General features: G+C 31.6%; 1 protein-coding gene across 1 annotated transcript; it reads left to right on the forward strand.

Moving 5' to 3' along the window:
• The first annotated feature begins 8738 nt into the window (after window positions 1–8738).
• Window positions 8739–10881, forward strand: LOC130450295 (endocuticle structural glycoprotein ABD-4-like). Its single transcript, XM_056788623.1, has 3 exons — window positions 8739–8764; window positions 10308–10429; window positions 10539–10881. The coding sequence occupies exons 1-3, from the start codon at window positions 8753–8755 to the stop codon at window positions 10867–10869; spliced, it is 465 nt and encodes a 154-aa protein (XP_056644601.1). The 5' UTR covers window positions 8739–8752; the 3' UTR covers window positions 10870–10881.
• Window positions 10882–18592: the final 7711 nt, after the last annotated feature.

An 18592-nucleotide genomic window follows, 5' to 3' on the forward strand; every position in this document is an offset into this window, starting at 1 on the left:
CCTCATGGACCTGGAAGGATAATCTTCTTCTTCAAGTACCATACACTTTGCAGCCTGTAGGTGTTCTCTTGTGTCCCTCTTCTTCTGCACGACGAAGACAGGAATGTTGTTTACGCCCTGATCCTCTTCTTCTGTCGATCTTTTCCGTCAGTATGAGCTTGAGAGTTGAGTATCTCAGTCCTCGCAGGATACTTTTCGTTGTTTAATTACCGCGACCAGTTCTCTCTCTAGTCAGTACTTCTTTTCGTCATGTGCTCGTTCCATGGGATCCGTAGAAGTCTACATTTCCATTGCTTCTATTCTGTTCAAGGATCTCACTTTCAGTCTCCACACCATCCAAAAGGATTGTCCAAATATAACATTTTACCACCCTCAATCTAACGTTTAGGGGGACTTTTCGCCGGATTAGGAAGTTATTAAACTTTGTAAAAGCTGTTTTTATCCATTTGATGGATAGCAATTGCAAAAACAGCTGCATTATTGTCTGCTTATGAACATTGGTTTGATTTTATGCGCGTTTATTGTGAGTTCGTATTCGGTTACAATTTCGTTGATAGAATTGACTAGTTCTTGTAGATTTTCTGATGGTGTTTCGTTGTTAAAGAGTAGCTAGTTCTCAGTTCCGCTGTTTGATCTGCAAACAGCTTTTGTATAGCTCGAAGGAAATAACTGAACAAAATATGGAAGACGGAGAAATATCCAGGAAAACGAATGGATAGGAACACTCTGTATATATATTATACATTGACGCTTTTTGTTTATCCAATATTCATATTATAAGACGTAGAAAATATTTTTTTTAGTTATGGTCATTCCAAATATTATAATAATAGGAATGAGTGTCCATCATTTGTTACAATAGAGAAACGTTTCGAAATTATTTTCGTAATTACTTAATAAACTTCGTCGGGTTTCTTTAAAACACGCTACCACGTGATAAAATGATAAATAGTTGGCAATAAAAAGATTAATTGATTATTTTGCAACGGCTTTTTATGTACGACTGAAATTTATAGCTTCTAATAGTAAAAGTTTTCACAAAGAACAGATTTATTAATTATATACTTATTTATTGATTACGACAAATATTCATAGGATTTATGATGAAGAATTTAACTTCATTTTCAATTTCAGGACTTAATGTTATGAAATATTCGTCCAAGTGTTTCGTAGCATTTCGCTACATTGTATCACTAAAGGAAGAATATCTGCAAAGAAGCTCAAGAATAATAGGTGAAGCTTCTGTAGATCAAAGATAAAATCATCAGAAATGAAAGAAAAAGTTTTTGTAAACGCCAAAGCAAAAATCTGGAATCTCTTCTTAATATAGCAACCGATGATGTATATTGTAGAATTCTACACGATCTAAGAAAGTGATCCAGTGATTCAGTGAAAGTTAACATCAAAATTTTGACCGCTAAGCGATATATTTTAGATTAGATTTTCAAAATTCCGAATTTCGCAAATAACTCGAAATCTATGCCAAATTCCGGAAAAAGTAAGAGAATCAAAAATGTAGTTTAAGAAATTTTCTATAAAAAAGGTTCTTTGTAATTTTTCCCTAAGAGCTGTCATTTCTTTGTAAAATGTTCTCAAACTTTGGGGTCGCATCTTACTAAAAAGTAATCTGCGTATCTGCTGTATCCGCTGTATCTTCTCGGAAACTCAACATTTCGGGACTAAAGAAAATGCATTTTAATCGTTAGAGTCTCTACTTTTCAACTGCATCTGAAAAAAATTGAGAATTGTAAAATTTTCTTGGGAAACAACACGAACGGGATTGTTTTTTGCTGGTTGCCTGGGTGCACTTAAAACACATGGGTCTGTGACTCTGATACACCCAGCAGCGAACTCTGTTAGTTGTTAGGTTATGAAAAATCATATTTAAGCTATTAATTTCCTGCTCGGCATTTTTTTTTAAAAAATTTACCTCTAAATTTCAAGTCTTTTTTGAGTTATCCGCAAAAAATGCACTGTTGGAAAAATCCAGTAACACGAACACGCTTTTTGTAAGAGTAATTTTGAGATTAGGAAAAAATCACAAGGAATCTTTTTTGTAGGAAATTTTTTGAACTACATTTTTGATTTCTTCACTTTTTTCGAAATTCGGTATAGATTCCGAGTTATTTGCAAAATCGATAGAGCACCCTCAGAACGAACAACCTAAATCCATAAAATCGGCGACATAACTAATTTCCGTGGGTTTTGGCTCTAATTGGACTGTACTTACTGGACTATTATATCTTTAATGAAAATCGAATAAATTTCATAAAGTTCAAATTTACTTTGATCTCAAACCTTTCTTAGGTGTGTTCATCGATTGCGATTGATCGGTCTTTGAGAAAATTACTAAGTGGACAAACTGTATGATCTTAATTGAATTAATAGATTGGCATATCAAACCCTGTCAAAAGCCACTGCGATTTCTATAGATTCCAAATATTTCTTTGTAGCCGTTATTCTCAAAGTGGTCCAGGTAGACCACGGGAGACTCGACGGAGTATGGCAAATTGGGAGTCCACAATTGTAAGCGGGGGTTTTGTTAGTGAAGAACTAAAGCTTCTCTTATCAATATAGGTTGATAATATTTTAGAAATCTCAGCGACTGTTGCTTGTATAAACTTGCATATTCAATGAAACGCGTCGAGTCCTGCCCTGAGTGATTTTCTTAATGAAAAACTAATTTCATCGACAAAAGTTATTTCGGGAGTAACAAATGAAGCCCCTGCTATGATATCGTGGGTTTATAAGCCATCTTAACGTAATTATACCAGAGAAAACTGTGCTAACCACCGACAAATTCTAGCGACATCGCTTATTTGACCTCAACTTACAATTACATTGGGACAGCCTCAATTTAATAAGAACAAAGTGTGTTATTTCAGCTTTTATTAAGGAAAATATTAGTAGAGGTATCAAAAATTTTGACTGTAGGTCCCGAAAAAAATTTAAACACAAGAAAATATACTGTATGTCCTTTGACCATTCCGAATAGGAAGTTTTCTAAATAAAATTTGTGATAATTGATTGGTTTTTATGATGTAGATTTGTGTCCAGCTTGACTTCCTTAAAATCCACTCAAAGTACAATCAATCAAAATTTGATTGAAAGTTGATTTTATTATCAAATAATTAACACGATCTATTCCATTATTTTTTTTCTCGAAAACTGTTGATTCATCGTTGAAATTCATCCACAATGCAACAAGTTTCCATAGATAGATCTTATTTTCACTTTTTTTGAGATTCGGAAATTGGTAGCTGGATTATCTAAAATTTTGAAAGTGGAAATAAAAAAGGAAGTTGTGTTCATAGAAATGTACTCCCGGAATGTAGAAAAAGATATTTACTCGGTTGTAAGTTCTGTTATTTGAAAAATGAAAGTATAGAAACGATGAACCAGGTAAATCGGGTCAAAAAACAAAAAAAAAACAATGAAAAAAGATGAATAATTGCTCACGGTGTATAAAGGTTAAATTTTTTATGCTACGCTGGAACAAAAATATCATCTACTTCTTGAGGCTACATTTTTTTTTATAAATAGGCACTTCATTAAAATAATTATGTTTGTTAATAGAACACAATAATTTTTTGTGGTGATTACTGTTAATAACTATGCCGGCTTCTTTTAAGTCATACAAACATCAATAATCACGTTTCATAATAATATTATTTCGATAAATTGCATATTAATATGGTTTTTCGAATATTCTCACGAGATTCACTCAATATAGGGTGACCCAATCACATATTTCGACATTGATAAACCTGAATATAATAACGTTTTTTCTGAAATATACTGAGTAAACTAAATGGTCATTCCCCCAATAATTTAATCGAATACAGTATTTTTATTTGTTGTTTTACAACAATAATCAAGGGTTTATCATGTCTATGCATGCAAAAAACTAATAATAATGATACAGCAACACAAACTGAAAATCACAATCCCTGATATCGATTAACAGCAAGATGATTAGTTTAAAAAGATAGTAGAAGGATTTTTCTATCCTTTATCTATGGTAGAAACACCTGAATCCGCGAACTGACCAACAAAAGGAGGCTTATATGGAGAAATACAAGGATTGAAAACAAAAAATTACAACATTTTTTACTTAATTACAAATTACTTAACATCAGCAACTTAAATTAACAGTTTCACAGGTGAAGTACACCAAGAAACTGCGAATAGGTTTGGTTAAACTTTACCCTACAACCCCAGATAATTGAGACATCTTCATTGTCGGTAACAAACCAGACGTTTGAGGGAAGAAATCAAGAAAAAACGGCCGCATTTGGCTGAAAAGAAAATGTTGTTTAATCAAAATAATGCACCAGCTCACACATCTGTCTTGCCAAAATTAATGAATTGGTCGAAGACTTTCCAACAATGAAGAGGTGTTGAGTAGATCTTTTGTCTTAGGAATGCGCGTTTAAAGTGCTTTCAAAATATTAACGAGAATAATGATAACTCTGTTTAATAACATGGCGTGCAGAAAAATTAATAATACAAGTGATGATGATAGAAAATGACAGAATGAAATCGTTTAGTAACAGTGCAGTGTTTTCTTACAAGATAAGAGTGGAAGGCAAAGAATATCCAGTATGTTTTAAGGTGTTTTTAAGCATATTTGGTATTACTAGAGGGAGAGTACGAAGACTACAAAATAATCTTTTGCTTCAAGGTAAATCACCACACGATAGAAGAGGAAGGCACCGGAGCCTGTAGCCATATCCAGTGATTTAAAGTTCGACAATAACATTCTTCAAGAGGAAAAAATCCAAACATATTGTACCTTCCAGAAACACTTTTTGTCAAAGCAATGTAGTCTTGGACTTGGAAGAACGTGTTAGTATCGAAACAGAGAAAAATCTTCATCTAGGTGAGGCTGACAAATTCTATGAGATAAAAAGGCAATGTAATCTTAAAGCAAAGCAAATGCAAAATTTGCCATTGCGCCTCATTCAAACTGTGATGTTTTTTAGCCAGCCAGCTCTGGTACTATGTTTTTGGAGTACATGATTTGGCAACTATGTTCGTGCACGATGAAACTGTTGGCAATAATGTTACTTCTTTGTTGCTGCATTATTTTAACAAGACGAATATAAACAACAAAGACTTAGTGTTGTTTAGTGATGGATGCCCGGGGCAAAACAAAAATTATTTGATGGTTAGATTTCTTTACGCCTTAGTTCACATTCGAGGACATTCCCGACTGCCCAACGATCAAGATTTTAGGGAAGAAGACTGCAGAAGTACAGTTTGACTGGGATAGATTAATATCTATTATTAAAGTCAGTAAGAGTGATTGAAATGACTGCTAAAGTAGACTATATACAGACTAAGCAATCTTACACAGGTGCCTGGGAAACAATACATCTGCGAAACCGGAATAAGCTTGGTGCCGAACTAACATTAAAGCCACCGTAACAAGATGAGATTTATACATGCCTGGAAGTTCCCAAGAATGTCCACTTTTATCTCAATCTGCAATCAAATCTTGCTCAGCCCAGCACCTGAAGCTGAAACATACAACGAAGACAATAGCAGTGACGAAGAAGATTAAACAATGATACCGATTTCCTTTGTAGTTATTACAACTTAACATTGCTTAAAAAAATCCTCAGTGCCATAGAAATTACCGTAAAAACAACCATATGTCATACATAAGAAAAAAACAAATTTAGCAAAAAGTTGGACGACATAAAATCTTTTTCCACTTTCCCAAAAAAGTCAAAGTCAAAATTATGGTGGTTTTTGTAAGAAACGCCTCAAGTTATGGATTTAATAACATATTTTTAGTACACCTTATAATCACAATGCTTTGTACATCATTTCCATTATATAATTTTGTTAACACATTTATTGGAATATTGTGAATTGAAAGGTTATTAATGTGTGCCATGATAGATAGCGTACGACTTACGAAATTGACTAGACCTAACAGATTTACTCGTACATATCACACCATACTAATTATTGAATTTTGAATATGATTTACTGAGGTTTGAAAGTCTATCTAAATGTAATGATTGTCTATAATATTTAAACAATAAAGTGAATTACGAGATAATGAACTGCAACAAGAGGAAATTACATCATTTGAAGGGTTTTATCGATAAGAAAAAACGTTTAGTGCTACATACAATGTAGTCCGAATAAATTTTAACGTTATTATGTACTACGTGAAAAAAAAACCGAAACGGCTCCATTTCTATTTTTAAATTGACATTTTACAGTATGAAAAATTATCTCCGACTGCACCCCATCTGAATTATAAGCACCCCCTCGACAATTCCAAATAAAAAAGGGGGTCGTGTGGTACTTTGTGGGAAAGGGATTTTTGTCATCGTTTCGGCAACATAAAGTTTTTTTTTTTAAATTTAGCGCAATCATAAATAATAAAACAAGAGCTCAAAAGGCGGTTTGTGTAGTTTTTAATAATAGATTCCCTGGTCAACACGTTTCGCAATTTACAATCAGCAAAATCGAAAAAAAGTTTCGAGAAACTTAACATGTGAAAAATATTGAAAAACCAGGTAAAAGTGATGGTAAAACAAGGTTTCTTCCACCCCCAGGTGGATTGGAAGACGTGTAGACGATCGAATGGTCAACTAGATCGCCCGATTTGACTCCTCTCGATTATTTTAATAGACCAGACAATATCGCCGATTTAAAAGTTAAGACGTGAATTCCAAAATCGCCTCTGTTATTGTCAAGAAGTGAATGGTGGTCATTTTGAACATTTAATTTAAATGTAAAGACATTATCAAAAAATTTTACATCTTAAAAATTAATTTTCTCAGGTATAATTGCACCAAATTTAAAAAATTTCATATTGCTGAACAGAGGACTAAAATCTCTTTCTCACAAGATGCCACTCGACCCCCTTTCTTATTTAAAATTTTCGAAGGGGTGTTTATAATTCAGAGGGGGTGCTGGAGAGGGATAATATTGTCAATTTATGAATAAAAATCGATCTGTTTCAGGGTTTCTCTCACATAGTAAAGAATAAGGTTAAAATTGAATTTATTCCATACACATTGAATGCATTGTATAAAGTAGCAGGTTTAAGAGGGAGGAAGTTATAATTTTCTAAAGGGATACGTTTATAGAAAAATGTTGATACTTTGTACTAAAGAAAAATGCATTTTTTTTCTTGGATTTTATGATTTGTTCTGAAACAGCAACAAATTAACATACATAATTAACAAACTTGACACTAATAACGTGTATTCCCTCCTCTTGCACCGATGACTGCTTGAAGTCGGCGCGGCATACTTTGAATTATGTTGCGGATCACATTCTGGTCGATGTTATCCCATTCCTGCAACAGCAATCTTCTCATCTCCTGGGTAGTTCTTGGTGCTGGTGTGTGTCTGCGGATCAGTCATCCCAACTCGTCCCAAACATGTTCTATGGGATTCATGTCTGGGCTGCGGGCTGGCCAGTCAAACCGCCTAATTTCTACCTCATCCAGATACTCCCCGACAATTCTGGCTGTATATGGTCTCGCATTATCTTGCATGAAAATGACACGTTCCTCCATAGTCCCATGGTCTTCTAGCACCTCCGTAATGTACCTGTGAGAGGTTAGGGAGCCGTATTCTATGAAGACCAACTCTGTACGAGCTTGTGTAGTGATTCCCGCCCAAACCATAACTGACCCACCGCCAAATGGAAGACGCAAACTTTAGCATATCTTTCCCCAGGTCTTCTCCACACTCATCGACGTCCATCTGACCCAGTGAGGCAAAAACGCGACTCTTCTGAGAACAAAACCCAGCTCCAGTCATCATCATACCAGCGAACGTGATCTCTGGCAAATGTCAATCTTGTAGTCCGATGCTGGCGTTGCAACGGGGGACCTGTACCCATTCTTCTGCAGCATGAAGGTCCATTCACTAGCAGTAAAACCGCAGTAGTTATTCCGCAAACTTGTGGACACCCAAAAACGGCCATTTCGTTGAGTGGTAATTCTTTTTCGCCCAGACCCTGGTCTTCTAGTGATCAGGCCAGTGTCCAGAAAGCGCTGATACACCCTTTGCACACCACAAAGACTAGCACCAACAATTCTTGTCACAACAATCGGACCTAAAGGCATTATGGACCTGTTAAATCACTACAGTTTGCAATCGTTAGGTTTAACACAAAGAATCAACAGTAAACTGGAAAACAGGCAAGGGAAATACGAATGTCCAATTAATCGTAATCTAATACATCGAATGACAGCTAATGACAGCTGTCAAGTCTCGGAATAAATTTTATTTAACGCCTACTTATCCTTATCAATATTGACGCTAGAATTATTCGCAATTTCTGAAGTGATCTCAATTTTTTGCTGGCCAGTGTATATATGAATAGACAAATATGGAAAGAACCCATAAAAAAATTTATTATTGATTTGTAAGAAGAAGAATATATATAAAGTATATATATTTTTTCTGAATATCATCGGTACTTTATAATAATATCTGGAGTAATTATTTGAATAAATTTCAATTTCAAATAAGTAGGTCTAGTACCATCGTGAGTAAACTCATCATCTCGTGTCACCTACCTCCGAGGCAATGCACTTTTACATCAGCCTCAACTCTTCAATATTCTACGCATTATATTATTCAACGCAAAGTTATTATTTAATATTATTGACACACAAATTTCGGGTGGGATGGTTCTAGTAGTATAAATAGTTATGGGTATCTAACAGGGTAGTTAGTTCTTCAATAACCCAACCGCAAGACAAACTAAAATGAATCGTATGGTACGTAAATATACAGTGATAAGTGAATTTCGTGGTAATTGCGTTGAAGATGACTAGTTGAAAGTTCAACTACTTTTACTTTCATTTTTTTTTCAAATTTATTTAGAAGATACAATACGAGATGAATTACTAAACACTTATTCATTCTCAGATTATATAAGCAGTGATAAATTTACAAATCAAAATAATATTTAACTTCTTCAATCAATTTTTAATCTGTTTTCGACATATGTACTGCTTTTAATTCGTTTTTTTTTGAATTTGTCGGTTTTCTCAAATTATAAAGTGGTAACTTTATATATTTCCAAATATATCACTAATTCTTTCTCATTTTCAAATTTTATTGCTAATTTTCCGTAAAATTCAGATGTTTTTGTAATTTTTCCTCTTCTCCTTCAGTATTCTGATTTTCAGTTCCCTACATCTTGCTGTCTCTTTTATTTCGCCTCTTTGTATATACTTCGTCCATCTCCAAGAGTTTTCGTCATCGTCGACATCGTCGTCATCGTCGTCATCGTCGTCATCGTCGTCGTCGTCGTCATCATAGCAATTCATGATTTCTGTTAATCATTTACTCTGTTTTGGCCATTCATATGTCAAATTGTATTAAAACTTCTTCTTTTTTAAACATTTTTAATTTTAAGGAACTGCATGGTAGTAAATTTGGTGCGTGAAGTAGATGTAGATCGCCAGGAACAATTCTAGAAGGCAGAAACTCGAAAACTTGAAACTTGAGGTTTTCGTTCTTCTTCTGATTCTTTTTCATTTAAAAATCGCTCATGCCACGTGCAACTAGTCTTCAGTTATCACATTTTCCATAGATCTCTCTTTAATTATTATCATTTACTAGTTTTTGTTTTAATTTATTCTCTTTACTATCGATTTTCAAACTTTATCGTACTACTATGTTTATTTTTAGTTCTTGAACCGTTTTTGCACGAAAACAATTTTCAAGAATGCCAATTTCATCACATTGTACGTCAGTATCAATGAAAATGATTATTAACTTTACTTAATAGCGGATTTTTGAGCTAATTATTGAAGAATCGTTAGTACGAGGTGTCTTCAAAATAGTCCCTACGTGGTTTAGAACTGTTTATTTACATCAAACATGAAGAAATGTAAATAAAAATGTATCAAATATGCACGTGCATCTTCCCATTGTATGCAAATCACTTTCTAAATTTAACTTTAACAAAAAACTAATTACGATCAATCTCAGATCATCGCAATTTGATTGTATTTACTTTGTAACAAAAAACCGTCTCATATAATTCATTTTGAAATGGTAAAAGTTGAGCTTAATCTATCTGGTCATTAGTAAAATCTTTTTGCAAATCCTCTAGTTACATAATTTGTTTATAAACGACTTCTTTAAATAAGACAATGATTTGTCTTCTTTTTAATAGGTATAATCTGATATAACAAAGTTTACATAATGTATCATTCGCTTCCTATATAGTCTATTGCTAGCTTTATATTTTTTTATTAAAAAGAAATTATATGTTTAATGATTAATGCTTATCCACTTTTCGGTTTTCAGATCCTAGTCCTTTCTGCTGTTATCAGTGTTTCACTGGGTCAACAGAGCAATCAAGCCGAACCAATAGCTATTGTTCGATATGAAAATGAAGGAGTTAATGCTGATGGATCATACCAATGGAAGTAAGTTTTCTACTTTTGGAATAGCGTGCTGAGTAAACAATATAAAAATAATTAGCTTCTTAATACCAACAATGAAACAAAAGCTGAAAGGTTATTTATTTTGTTATAGCTTTGAAACTGCCAATGGAATAGTTGCCGAAGAGCAAGGTTCCATTAAGGAAGTCGAGGAAGGACCAGGACCAGATGTTCAAGGACAAGTGCAATACACCGCTCCAGACGGTTCTCCAATTTCTCTTTCTTACATCGCTAATGAAAACGGTTTCCAACCTCAAGGTAGCCATTTACCCACACCTCCACCAATTCCAGACGAAATTTTGAAATCTTTGGAATACAATGCAGCACATCCTGAAGAAGACAATGAAGAACAAAACAGAATCCAGAGAAGGCAGGCAGCCGCTGCTGCTCAATCTCAAAAAAATAATAACAGGTTCAGATATTGAGCATCTTGATGTTCTGAATATATGTATTTAATTGTAAATATTTGAATAAAAATATAAAATCAACGTTGTTGTTTTATTGAAAAAAGCGAATAATTTAAACAGCATAAATTTTTCAATAAGAATCTAAACATTCTAAACATTCATTACGATCTTCTTTCAAATCTGAAAACCATAATCGAGGTTATACCACGTTACATGTCAAATCGTTTAATTACTACACAATTTTCACGTAAAAAAGTTACTTTGAACATAAAAAATTGAAATTTGCCTTCATAAAAAATGAAGCTACCTTGTTATTAATTTTCGATTAGTTCCTTAATTATAACAATCGATTCAATCATCCGTCATTCACTAAAATATTTATTTGAATCGAAAAATCGATTTTATTCAGATAGATACAAGTAGATTTATTCATTCAATTCCTTCTCGAATCGGTTGGAAAATTATATCGGGCTTAATAATCCATCACTGTCACGAAATTATCAACAAGTTTATCCAAAATTTCTCTGATAATCAAACTGGAGTTACCTACATACAAATTTTCTAAATTCACAATACAATCGAATCAATAATCCATCATTCTCTAAAATATTTATTTGAATCGAAAAATCGATTTTATTCAGATAGATACAAGTAGATTTATTCATTCAATTCCTTCTCGAACCGGTTGGAAAAATTATGTTGGGCTTAATAATCCATCATTGTCACGAAATTATCACCAAGTTTATCAAAAATTTCTCTGATAATCAAACTGGTGTTACCTTTTTACAATTTTTTTAAATTCAGGATACAATCGATTCAATCATCCATCATTCACTAAAATTTTTATTTGAATCGAAAAATCGATTTTATTCAGATAGATACAAGTAGATTTATTTATTCAATTCCTTCTCGAATCGGTTGGAAAATTGTATCGGGCTTAATAATCCATCACTGTCACGAAATTATCAACAAGTTTATCAAAAATTTCTCTGATAATCAAACTGGTGTTACCTTTTTACAATTTTTTTAAATTCAGGATACAATCGATTCAATCATCCATCATTCACTAAAATTTTTATTTGAATCGAAAAATCGATTTTATTTAGATAGATACAAGTAGATTTATTCATTCAATTCCTTCTCGAATCGGTTGGAAAATTATATCGGGCTTAATAATTTATCACTGTCACGAAATTATCAACAAGTTTATCCAAAATTTTTCTGATAATCAAACTGGTGTTACCTTTTTACAATTTTTTTTAAATCCAGGATACAATCGATTCAATCATCCATCATTCACTAAAATTTTTATTTGAATCGAAAAATCGATTTTATTTAGATAGATACAAGTAGATTTATTCATTCAATTCCTTCTCGAATCGGTTGGAAAAATTATATTGGGCTTAATAATCCATCATTGTCACGAAATTATCACCAAGTTTATCAAAAATTTCTCTGATAATCAAACTGGAGTTACCTTCATACAAATTTTCTAAATTCACAATACAATCGATTCAATAATCCATCATTCACTAAAATATTTATTTGAATCGAAAAATCGATTTTATTCAGATAGATACAAGTAGATTTATTCATTCAATTCCTTCTCGAATCGGTTGGAAAATTGTATTGGACTTAATAATCCATCACTGTCACGAAATTATCACCAAGTTTATCCAAAATTTTTCTGATAATCAAACTGGAGTTACCTTCATACAAATTTTCTAAATTCACAATACAATCGATTCAATAATCCATCATTCACTGAAATTTTTATTTAAATCGAAAAATCGATTTTATTCAGATAGATACAAGTAGATTTATTCATTCAATTCCTTCTCGAATCGGTTGGAAAATTGTATCGGGCTTAATAATCCATCACTGTCACGAAATTATCACCAAGTTTATCAAAAATTTCTCTGATAATCAAACTGGTGTTACCTTTTTACAATTTTTTTAAATTCAGGATACAATCGATTCAATCATCCATCATTCACTAAAATTTTTATTTGAATCGAAAAATCGATTTTATTCAGATAGATACAAGTAGATTTATTTATTCAATTCCTTCTCGAATCGGTTGGAAAATTGTATCGGGCTTAATAATCCATCACTGTCACGAAATTATCACCAAGTTTATCAAAAATTTCTCTAATAATCAAACTGGTGTTACCTTTTTACAATTTTTTTAAATTCAGGATACAATCGATTCAATCATCCATCATTCACTAAAATTTTTATTTGAATCGAAAAATCGATTTTATTTAGATAGATACAAGTAGATTTATTCATTCAATTCCTTCTCGAATCGGTTGGAAAAATTATATTGGGCTTAATAATCCATCATTGTCACGAAATTATCACCAAGTTTATCAAAAATTTCTCTGATAATCAAACTGGAGTTACCTTCATACAAATTTTCTAAATTCACAATACAATCGATTCAATAATCCATCATTCACTAAAATATTTATTTGAATCGAAAAATCGATTTTATTCAGATAGATACAAGTAGATTTATTCATTCAATTCCTTCTCGAATCGGTTGGAAAATTGTATTGGACTTAATAATCCATCACTGTCACGAAATTATCACCAAGTTTATCCAAAATTTTTCTGATAATCAAACTGGAGTTACCTTCATACAAATTTTCTAAATTCACAATACAATCGATTCAATAATCCATCATTCACTGAAATTTTTATTTAAATCGAAAAATCGATTTTATTCAGATAGATACAAGTAGATTTATTCATTCAATTCCTTCTCGAATCGGTTGGAAAATTGTATCGGGCTTAATAATCCATCACTGTCACGAAATTATCACCAAGTTTATCAAAAATTTCTCTGATAATCAAACTGGTGTTACCTTTTTACAATTTTTTTAAATTCAGGATACAATCGATTCAATCATCCATCATTCACTAAAATTTTTATTTGAATCGAAAAATCGATTTTATTCAGATAGATACAAGTAGATTTATTTATTCAATTCCTTCTCGAATCGGTTGGAAAATTGTATCGGGCTTAATAATCCATCACTGTCACGAAATTATCACCAAGTTTATCAAAAATTTCTCTAATAATCAAACTGGTGTTACCTTTTTACAATTTTTTTAAATTCAGGATACAATCGATTCAATCATCCATCATTCACTAAAATATTTATTTGAATCGAAAAATCGATTTTATTCAGATAGATACAAGTATATTTATTCATTCAATTCCTTCTCGAATCGGTTGGAAAAATTATATTGGGCTTAATAATCCATCACTGTCACGAAATTATCAAAAAGTTTATCCAAAATTTCTCTGATAATCAAACTGGAGTTACCTTCATACAAATTTTCTAAATTCACAATACAATCGATTCAATAATCCATCATTCACTAAAATATTTATTTGAATCGAAAAATCGATTTTATTCAGATAGATACAAGTAGATTTATTCATTCAATTCCTTCTCGAATCGGTTGGAAAATTGTATTGGACTTAATAATCCATCACTGTCACGAAATTATCACCAAGTTTATCCAAAATTTTTCTGATAATCAAACTGGAGTTACCTTCATACAAATTTTCTAAATTCACAATACAATCGATTCAATAATCCATCATTCACTGAAATTTTTATTTAAATCGAAAAATCGATTTTATTCAGATAGATACAAGTAGATTTATTCATTCAATTCCTTCTCGAATCGGTTGGAAAATTGTATCGGGCTTAATAATCCATCACTGTCACGAAATTATCACCAAGTTTATCAAAAATTTCTCTGATAATCAAACTGGTGTTACCTTTTTACAATTTTTTTAAATTCAGGATACAATCGATTCAATCATCCATCATTCACTAAAATTTTTATTTGAATCGAAAAATCGATTTTATTCAGATAGATACAAGTAGATTTATTTATTCAATTCCTTCTCGAATCGGTTGGAAAATTGTATCGGGCTTAATAATCCATCACTGTCACGAAATTATCACCAAGTTTATCAAAAATTTCTCTAATAATCAAACTGGTGTTACCTTTTTACAATTTTTTTAAATTCAGGATACAATCGATTCAATCATCCATCATTCACTAAAATATTTATTTGAATCGAAAAATCGATTTTATTCAGATAGATACAAGTATATTTATTCATTCAATTCCTTCTCGAATCGGTTGGAAAAATTATATTGGGCTTAATAATCCATCACTGTCACGAAATTATCAACAAGTTTATCCAAAATTTCTCTGATAATCAAACTGGAGTTACCTTCATACAAATTTTCTAAATTCACAATACAATCGAATCAATAATCCATCATTCTCTAAAATATTTATTTGAATCGAAAAATCGATTTTATTCAGATAGATACAAGTAGATTTATTCATTCAATTCCTTCTCGAATCGGTTGGAAAATTATATCGGGCTTAATAATCCATCACTGTCACGAAATTATCACCAAGTTTATCAAAAATTTCTCTGATAATCAAACTGGTGTTACCTTTTTACAATTTTTTTAAATTCAGGATACAATCGATTCAATCATCCATCATTCACTAAAATTTTTATTTGAATCGAAAAATCGATTTTATTCAGATAGATACAAGTAGATTTATTTATTCAATTCCTTCTCGAATCGGTTGGAAAATTGTATCGGGCTTAATAATCCATCACTGTCACGAAATTATCAACAAGTTTATCAAAAATTTCTCTGATAATCAAACTGGTGTTACCTTTCTACAATTTTTTTAAATTCAGGATACAATCGATTCAATCATCCATCATTCACTAAAATTTTTATTTGAATCGAAAAATCGATTTTATTTAGATAGATACAAGTAGATTTATTCATTCAATTCCTTCTCGAATCGGTTGGAAAATTATATCGGGCTTAATAATTTATCACTGTCACGAAATTATCAACAAGTTTATCCAAAATTTTTCTGATAATCAAACTGGTGTTACCTTTTTACAATTTTTTTTAAATCCAGGATACAATCGATTCAATCATCCATCATTCACTAAAATTTTTATTTGAATCGAAAAATCGATTTTATTTAGATAGATACAAGTAGATTTATTCATTCAATTCCTTCTCGAATCGGTTGGAAAATTGTATCGGGCTTAATAATCCATCATTGTCACGAAATTATCACCAAGTTTATCAAAAATTTCTCTGATAATCAAACTGGTGTTACCTTTTTACAATTTTTTTAAATTCAGGATACAATCGATTCAATCATCCATCATTCACTAAAATATTTATTTGAATCGAAAAATCGATTTTATTCAGATAGATACAAGTAGATTTATTCATTCAATTCCTTCTCGAATCGGTTGGAAAATTATATCGGGCTTAATAATTTATCACTGTCACGAAATTATCAACAAGTTGATCAAAAATTTCTCTGATAATCAAACTGGAGTTACCTTCATAAAAATTTTCTAAATTCACAATACAATCGAATCAATAATCCATCATTCTCTAAAATATTTATTTGAATCGAAAAATCGATTTTATTCAGATAGATACAAGTAGATTTATTCATTCAATTCCTTCTCGAATCGGTTGGAAAATTATATCGGGCTTAATAATCCATCACTGTCACGAAATTATCACCAAGTTTATCAAAAATTTCTCTGATAATCAAACTGGTGTTACCTTTTTACAATTTTTTTAAATTCAGGATACAATCGATTCAATCATCCATCATTCACTAAAATTTTTATTTGAATCGAAAAATCGATTTTATTCAGATAGATACAAGTAGATTTATTTATTCAATTCCTTCTCGAATCGGTTGGAAAATTGTATCGGGCTTAATAATCCATCACTGTCACGAAATTATCAACAAGTTTATCAAAAATTTCTCTGATAATCAAACTGGTGTTACCTTTTTACAATTTTTTTAAATTCAGGATACAATCGATTCAATCATCCATCATTCACTAAAATTTTTATTTGAATCGAAAAATCGATTTTATTTAGATAGATACAAGTAGATTTATTCATTCAATTCCTTCTCGAATCGGTTGGAAAATTATATCGGGCTTAATAATTTATCACTGTCACGAAATTATCAACAAGTTTATCCAAAATTTTTCTGATAATCAAACTGGTGTTACCTTTTTACAATTTTTTTTAAATCCAGGATACAATCGATTCAATCATCCATCATTCACTAAAATTTTTATTTGAATCGAAAAATCGATTTTATTTAGATAGATACAAGTAGATTTATTCATTCAATTCCTTCTCGAATCGGTTGGAAAATTGTATCGGGCTTAATAATCCATCATTGTCACGAAATTATCACCAAGTTTATCAAAAATTTCTCTGATAATCAAACTGGTGTTACCTTTTTACAATTTTTTTAAATTCAGGATACAATCGATTCAATCATCCATCATTCACTAAAATATTTATTTGAATCGAAAAATCGATTTTATTCAGATAGATACAAGTAGATTTATTCATTCAATTCCTTCTCGAATCGGTTGGAAAAATTATGTTGGGCTTAATAATCCATCATTGTCACGAAATTATCACCAAGTTTATCAAAAATTTCTCTGATAATCAAACTGGTGTTACCTTTTTACAATTTTTTTAAATTCAGGATACAATCGATTCAATCATCCATCATTCACTAAAATTTTTATTTGAATCGAAAAATCGATTTTATTTAGATAGATACAAGTAGATTTATTCATTCAATTCCTTCTCGAATCGGTTGGAAAATTGTATCGGGCCTAATAATCCATCACTGTCACGAAATTATCACCAAGTTTATCAAAAATTTCTCTGATAATCAAACTGGAGTTACCTTCATACAAATTTTCTAAATTCACAATACAATCGATTCAATAATCCATCATTCACTGAAATTTTTATTTAAATCGAAAAATCGATTTTATTCAGATAGATACAAGTAGATTTATTCATTCAATTCCTTCTCGAATCGGTTGGAAAATTATATTGGGCTTAATAATCCATCACTGTCACGAAATTATCACCAAGTTGATCAAAAATTTCTCTGATAATAAAACTGGAGTTACCTTCATACAAATTTTCTAAGTTCAGAATACAATCGAATCAATAATTCATCATGCACTAAAAGCTTTTAATGGAATAATCGATTTAACAGAGCATTAGACCAATTCAACATTCGTTATAGCAACTATTCTAATATTTTCATCAATTTTTTGAATTTTATAATGTGAATTGAGGCATGAGGGGTCTATCAGAAAGCTTTGTACTCAATGGTACACTTTATCTTAGTATTGAACTATTGAACTATTTCGCGAAATGATCCTTGACTTTGAAACTTGTTCCGCTAGTATGTTTCGAAGTTAGCTAATTCCAAAAATGGATCAGGAAAGCAGCATACGACTCATTAAACCTTACCAAAGGTACCGATTTGTAAGGGATGCCCAAGCTAAGGCACATAATAACAGAATGATGCATGGAAGGATGGTGTAGGCGTCTTGTATTACCTCTTTTCTTTTTCTTCTCCAAAAAATCATCGTCGTAGCTTCAAATGCTAACTCTGTATTTAGTCTCTTTTAACCTGTTTAGAATCCGAAACTTTTTGTTGAGTTTCCCGAAGATATTTGCGCGCAGTGACAACCCGCCATCAGATTTATATCGAGTAAATGATATCTTTTGAATCTAAATCTGTTCCTACAAGATGCGTTCAACGTTTGCGTCAACATTCACCTTCCAAGCAGGCTGGAATTCTACCTAAA

The sequence above is a fragment of the Diorhabda sublineata genome, chromosome 11 (genome assembly GCF_026230105.1).
Source record: "Diorhabda sublineata isolate icDioSubl1.1 chromosome 11, icDioSubl1.1, whole genome shotgun sequence".
Taxonomy (NCBI): Eukaryota; Metazoa; Arthropoda; class Insecta; order Coleoptera; family Chrysomelidae; genus Diorhabda; species Diorhabda sublineata.

Coding starts and splice junctions, on each gene's coding strand:
- LOC130450295 (XM_056788623.1), top strand. Junction 10,430..10,538: donor GATGGATCATACCAATGGAA/GTAAGTTTTCTA, acceptor ATTTTGTTATAG/CTTTGAAACTGCCAATGGAA.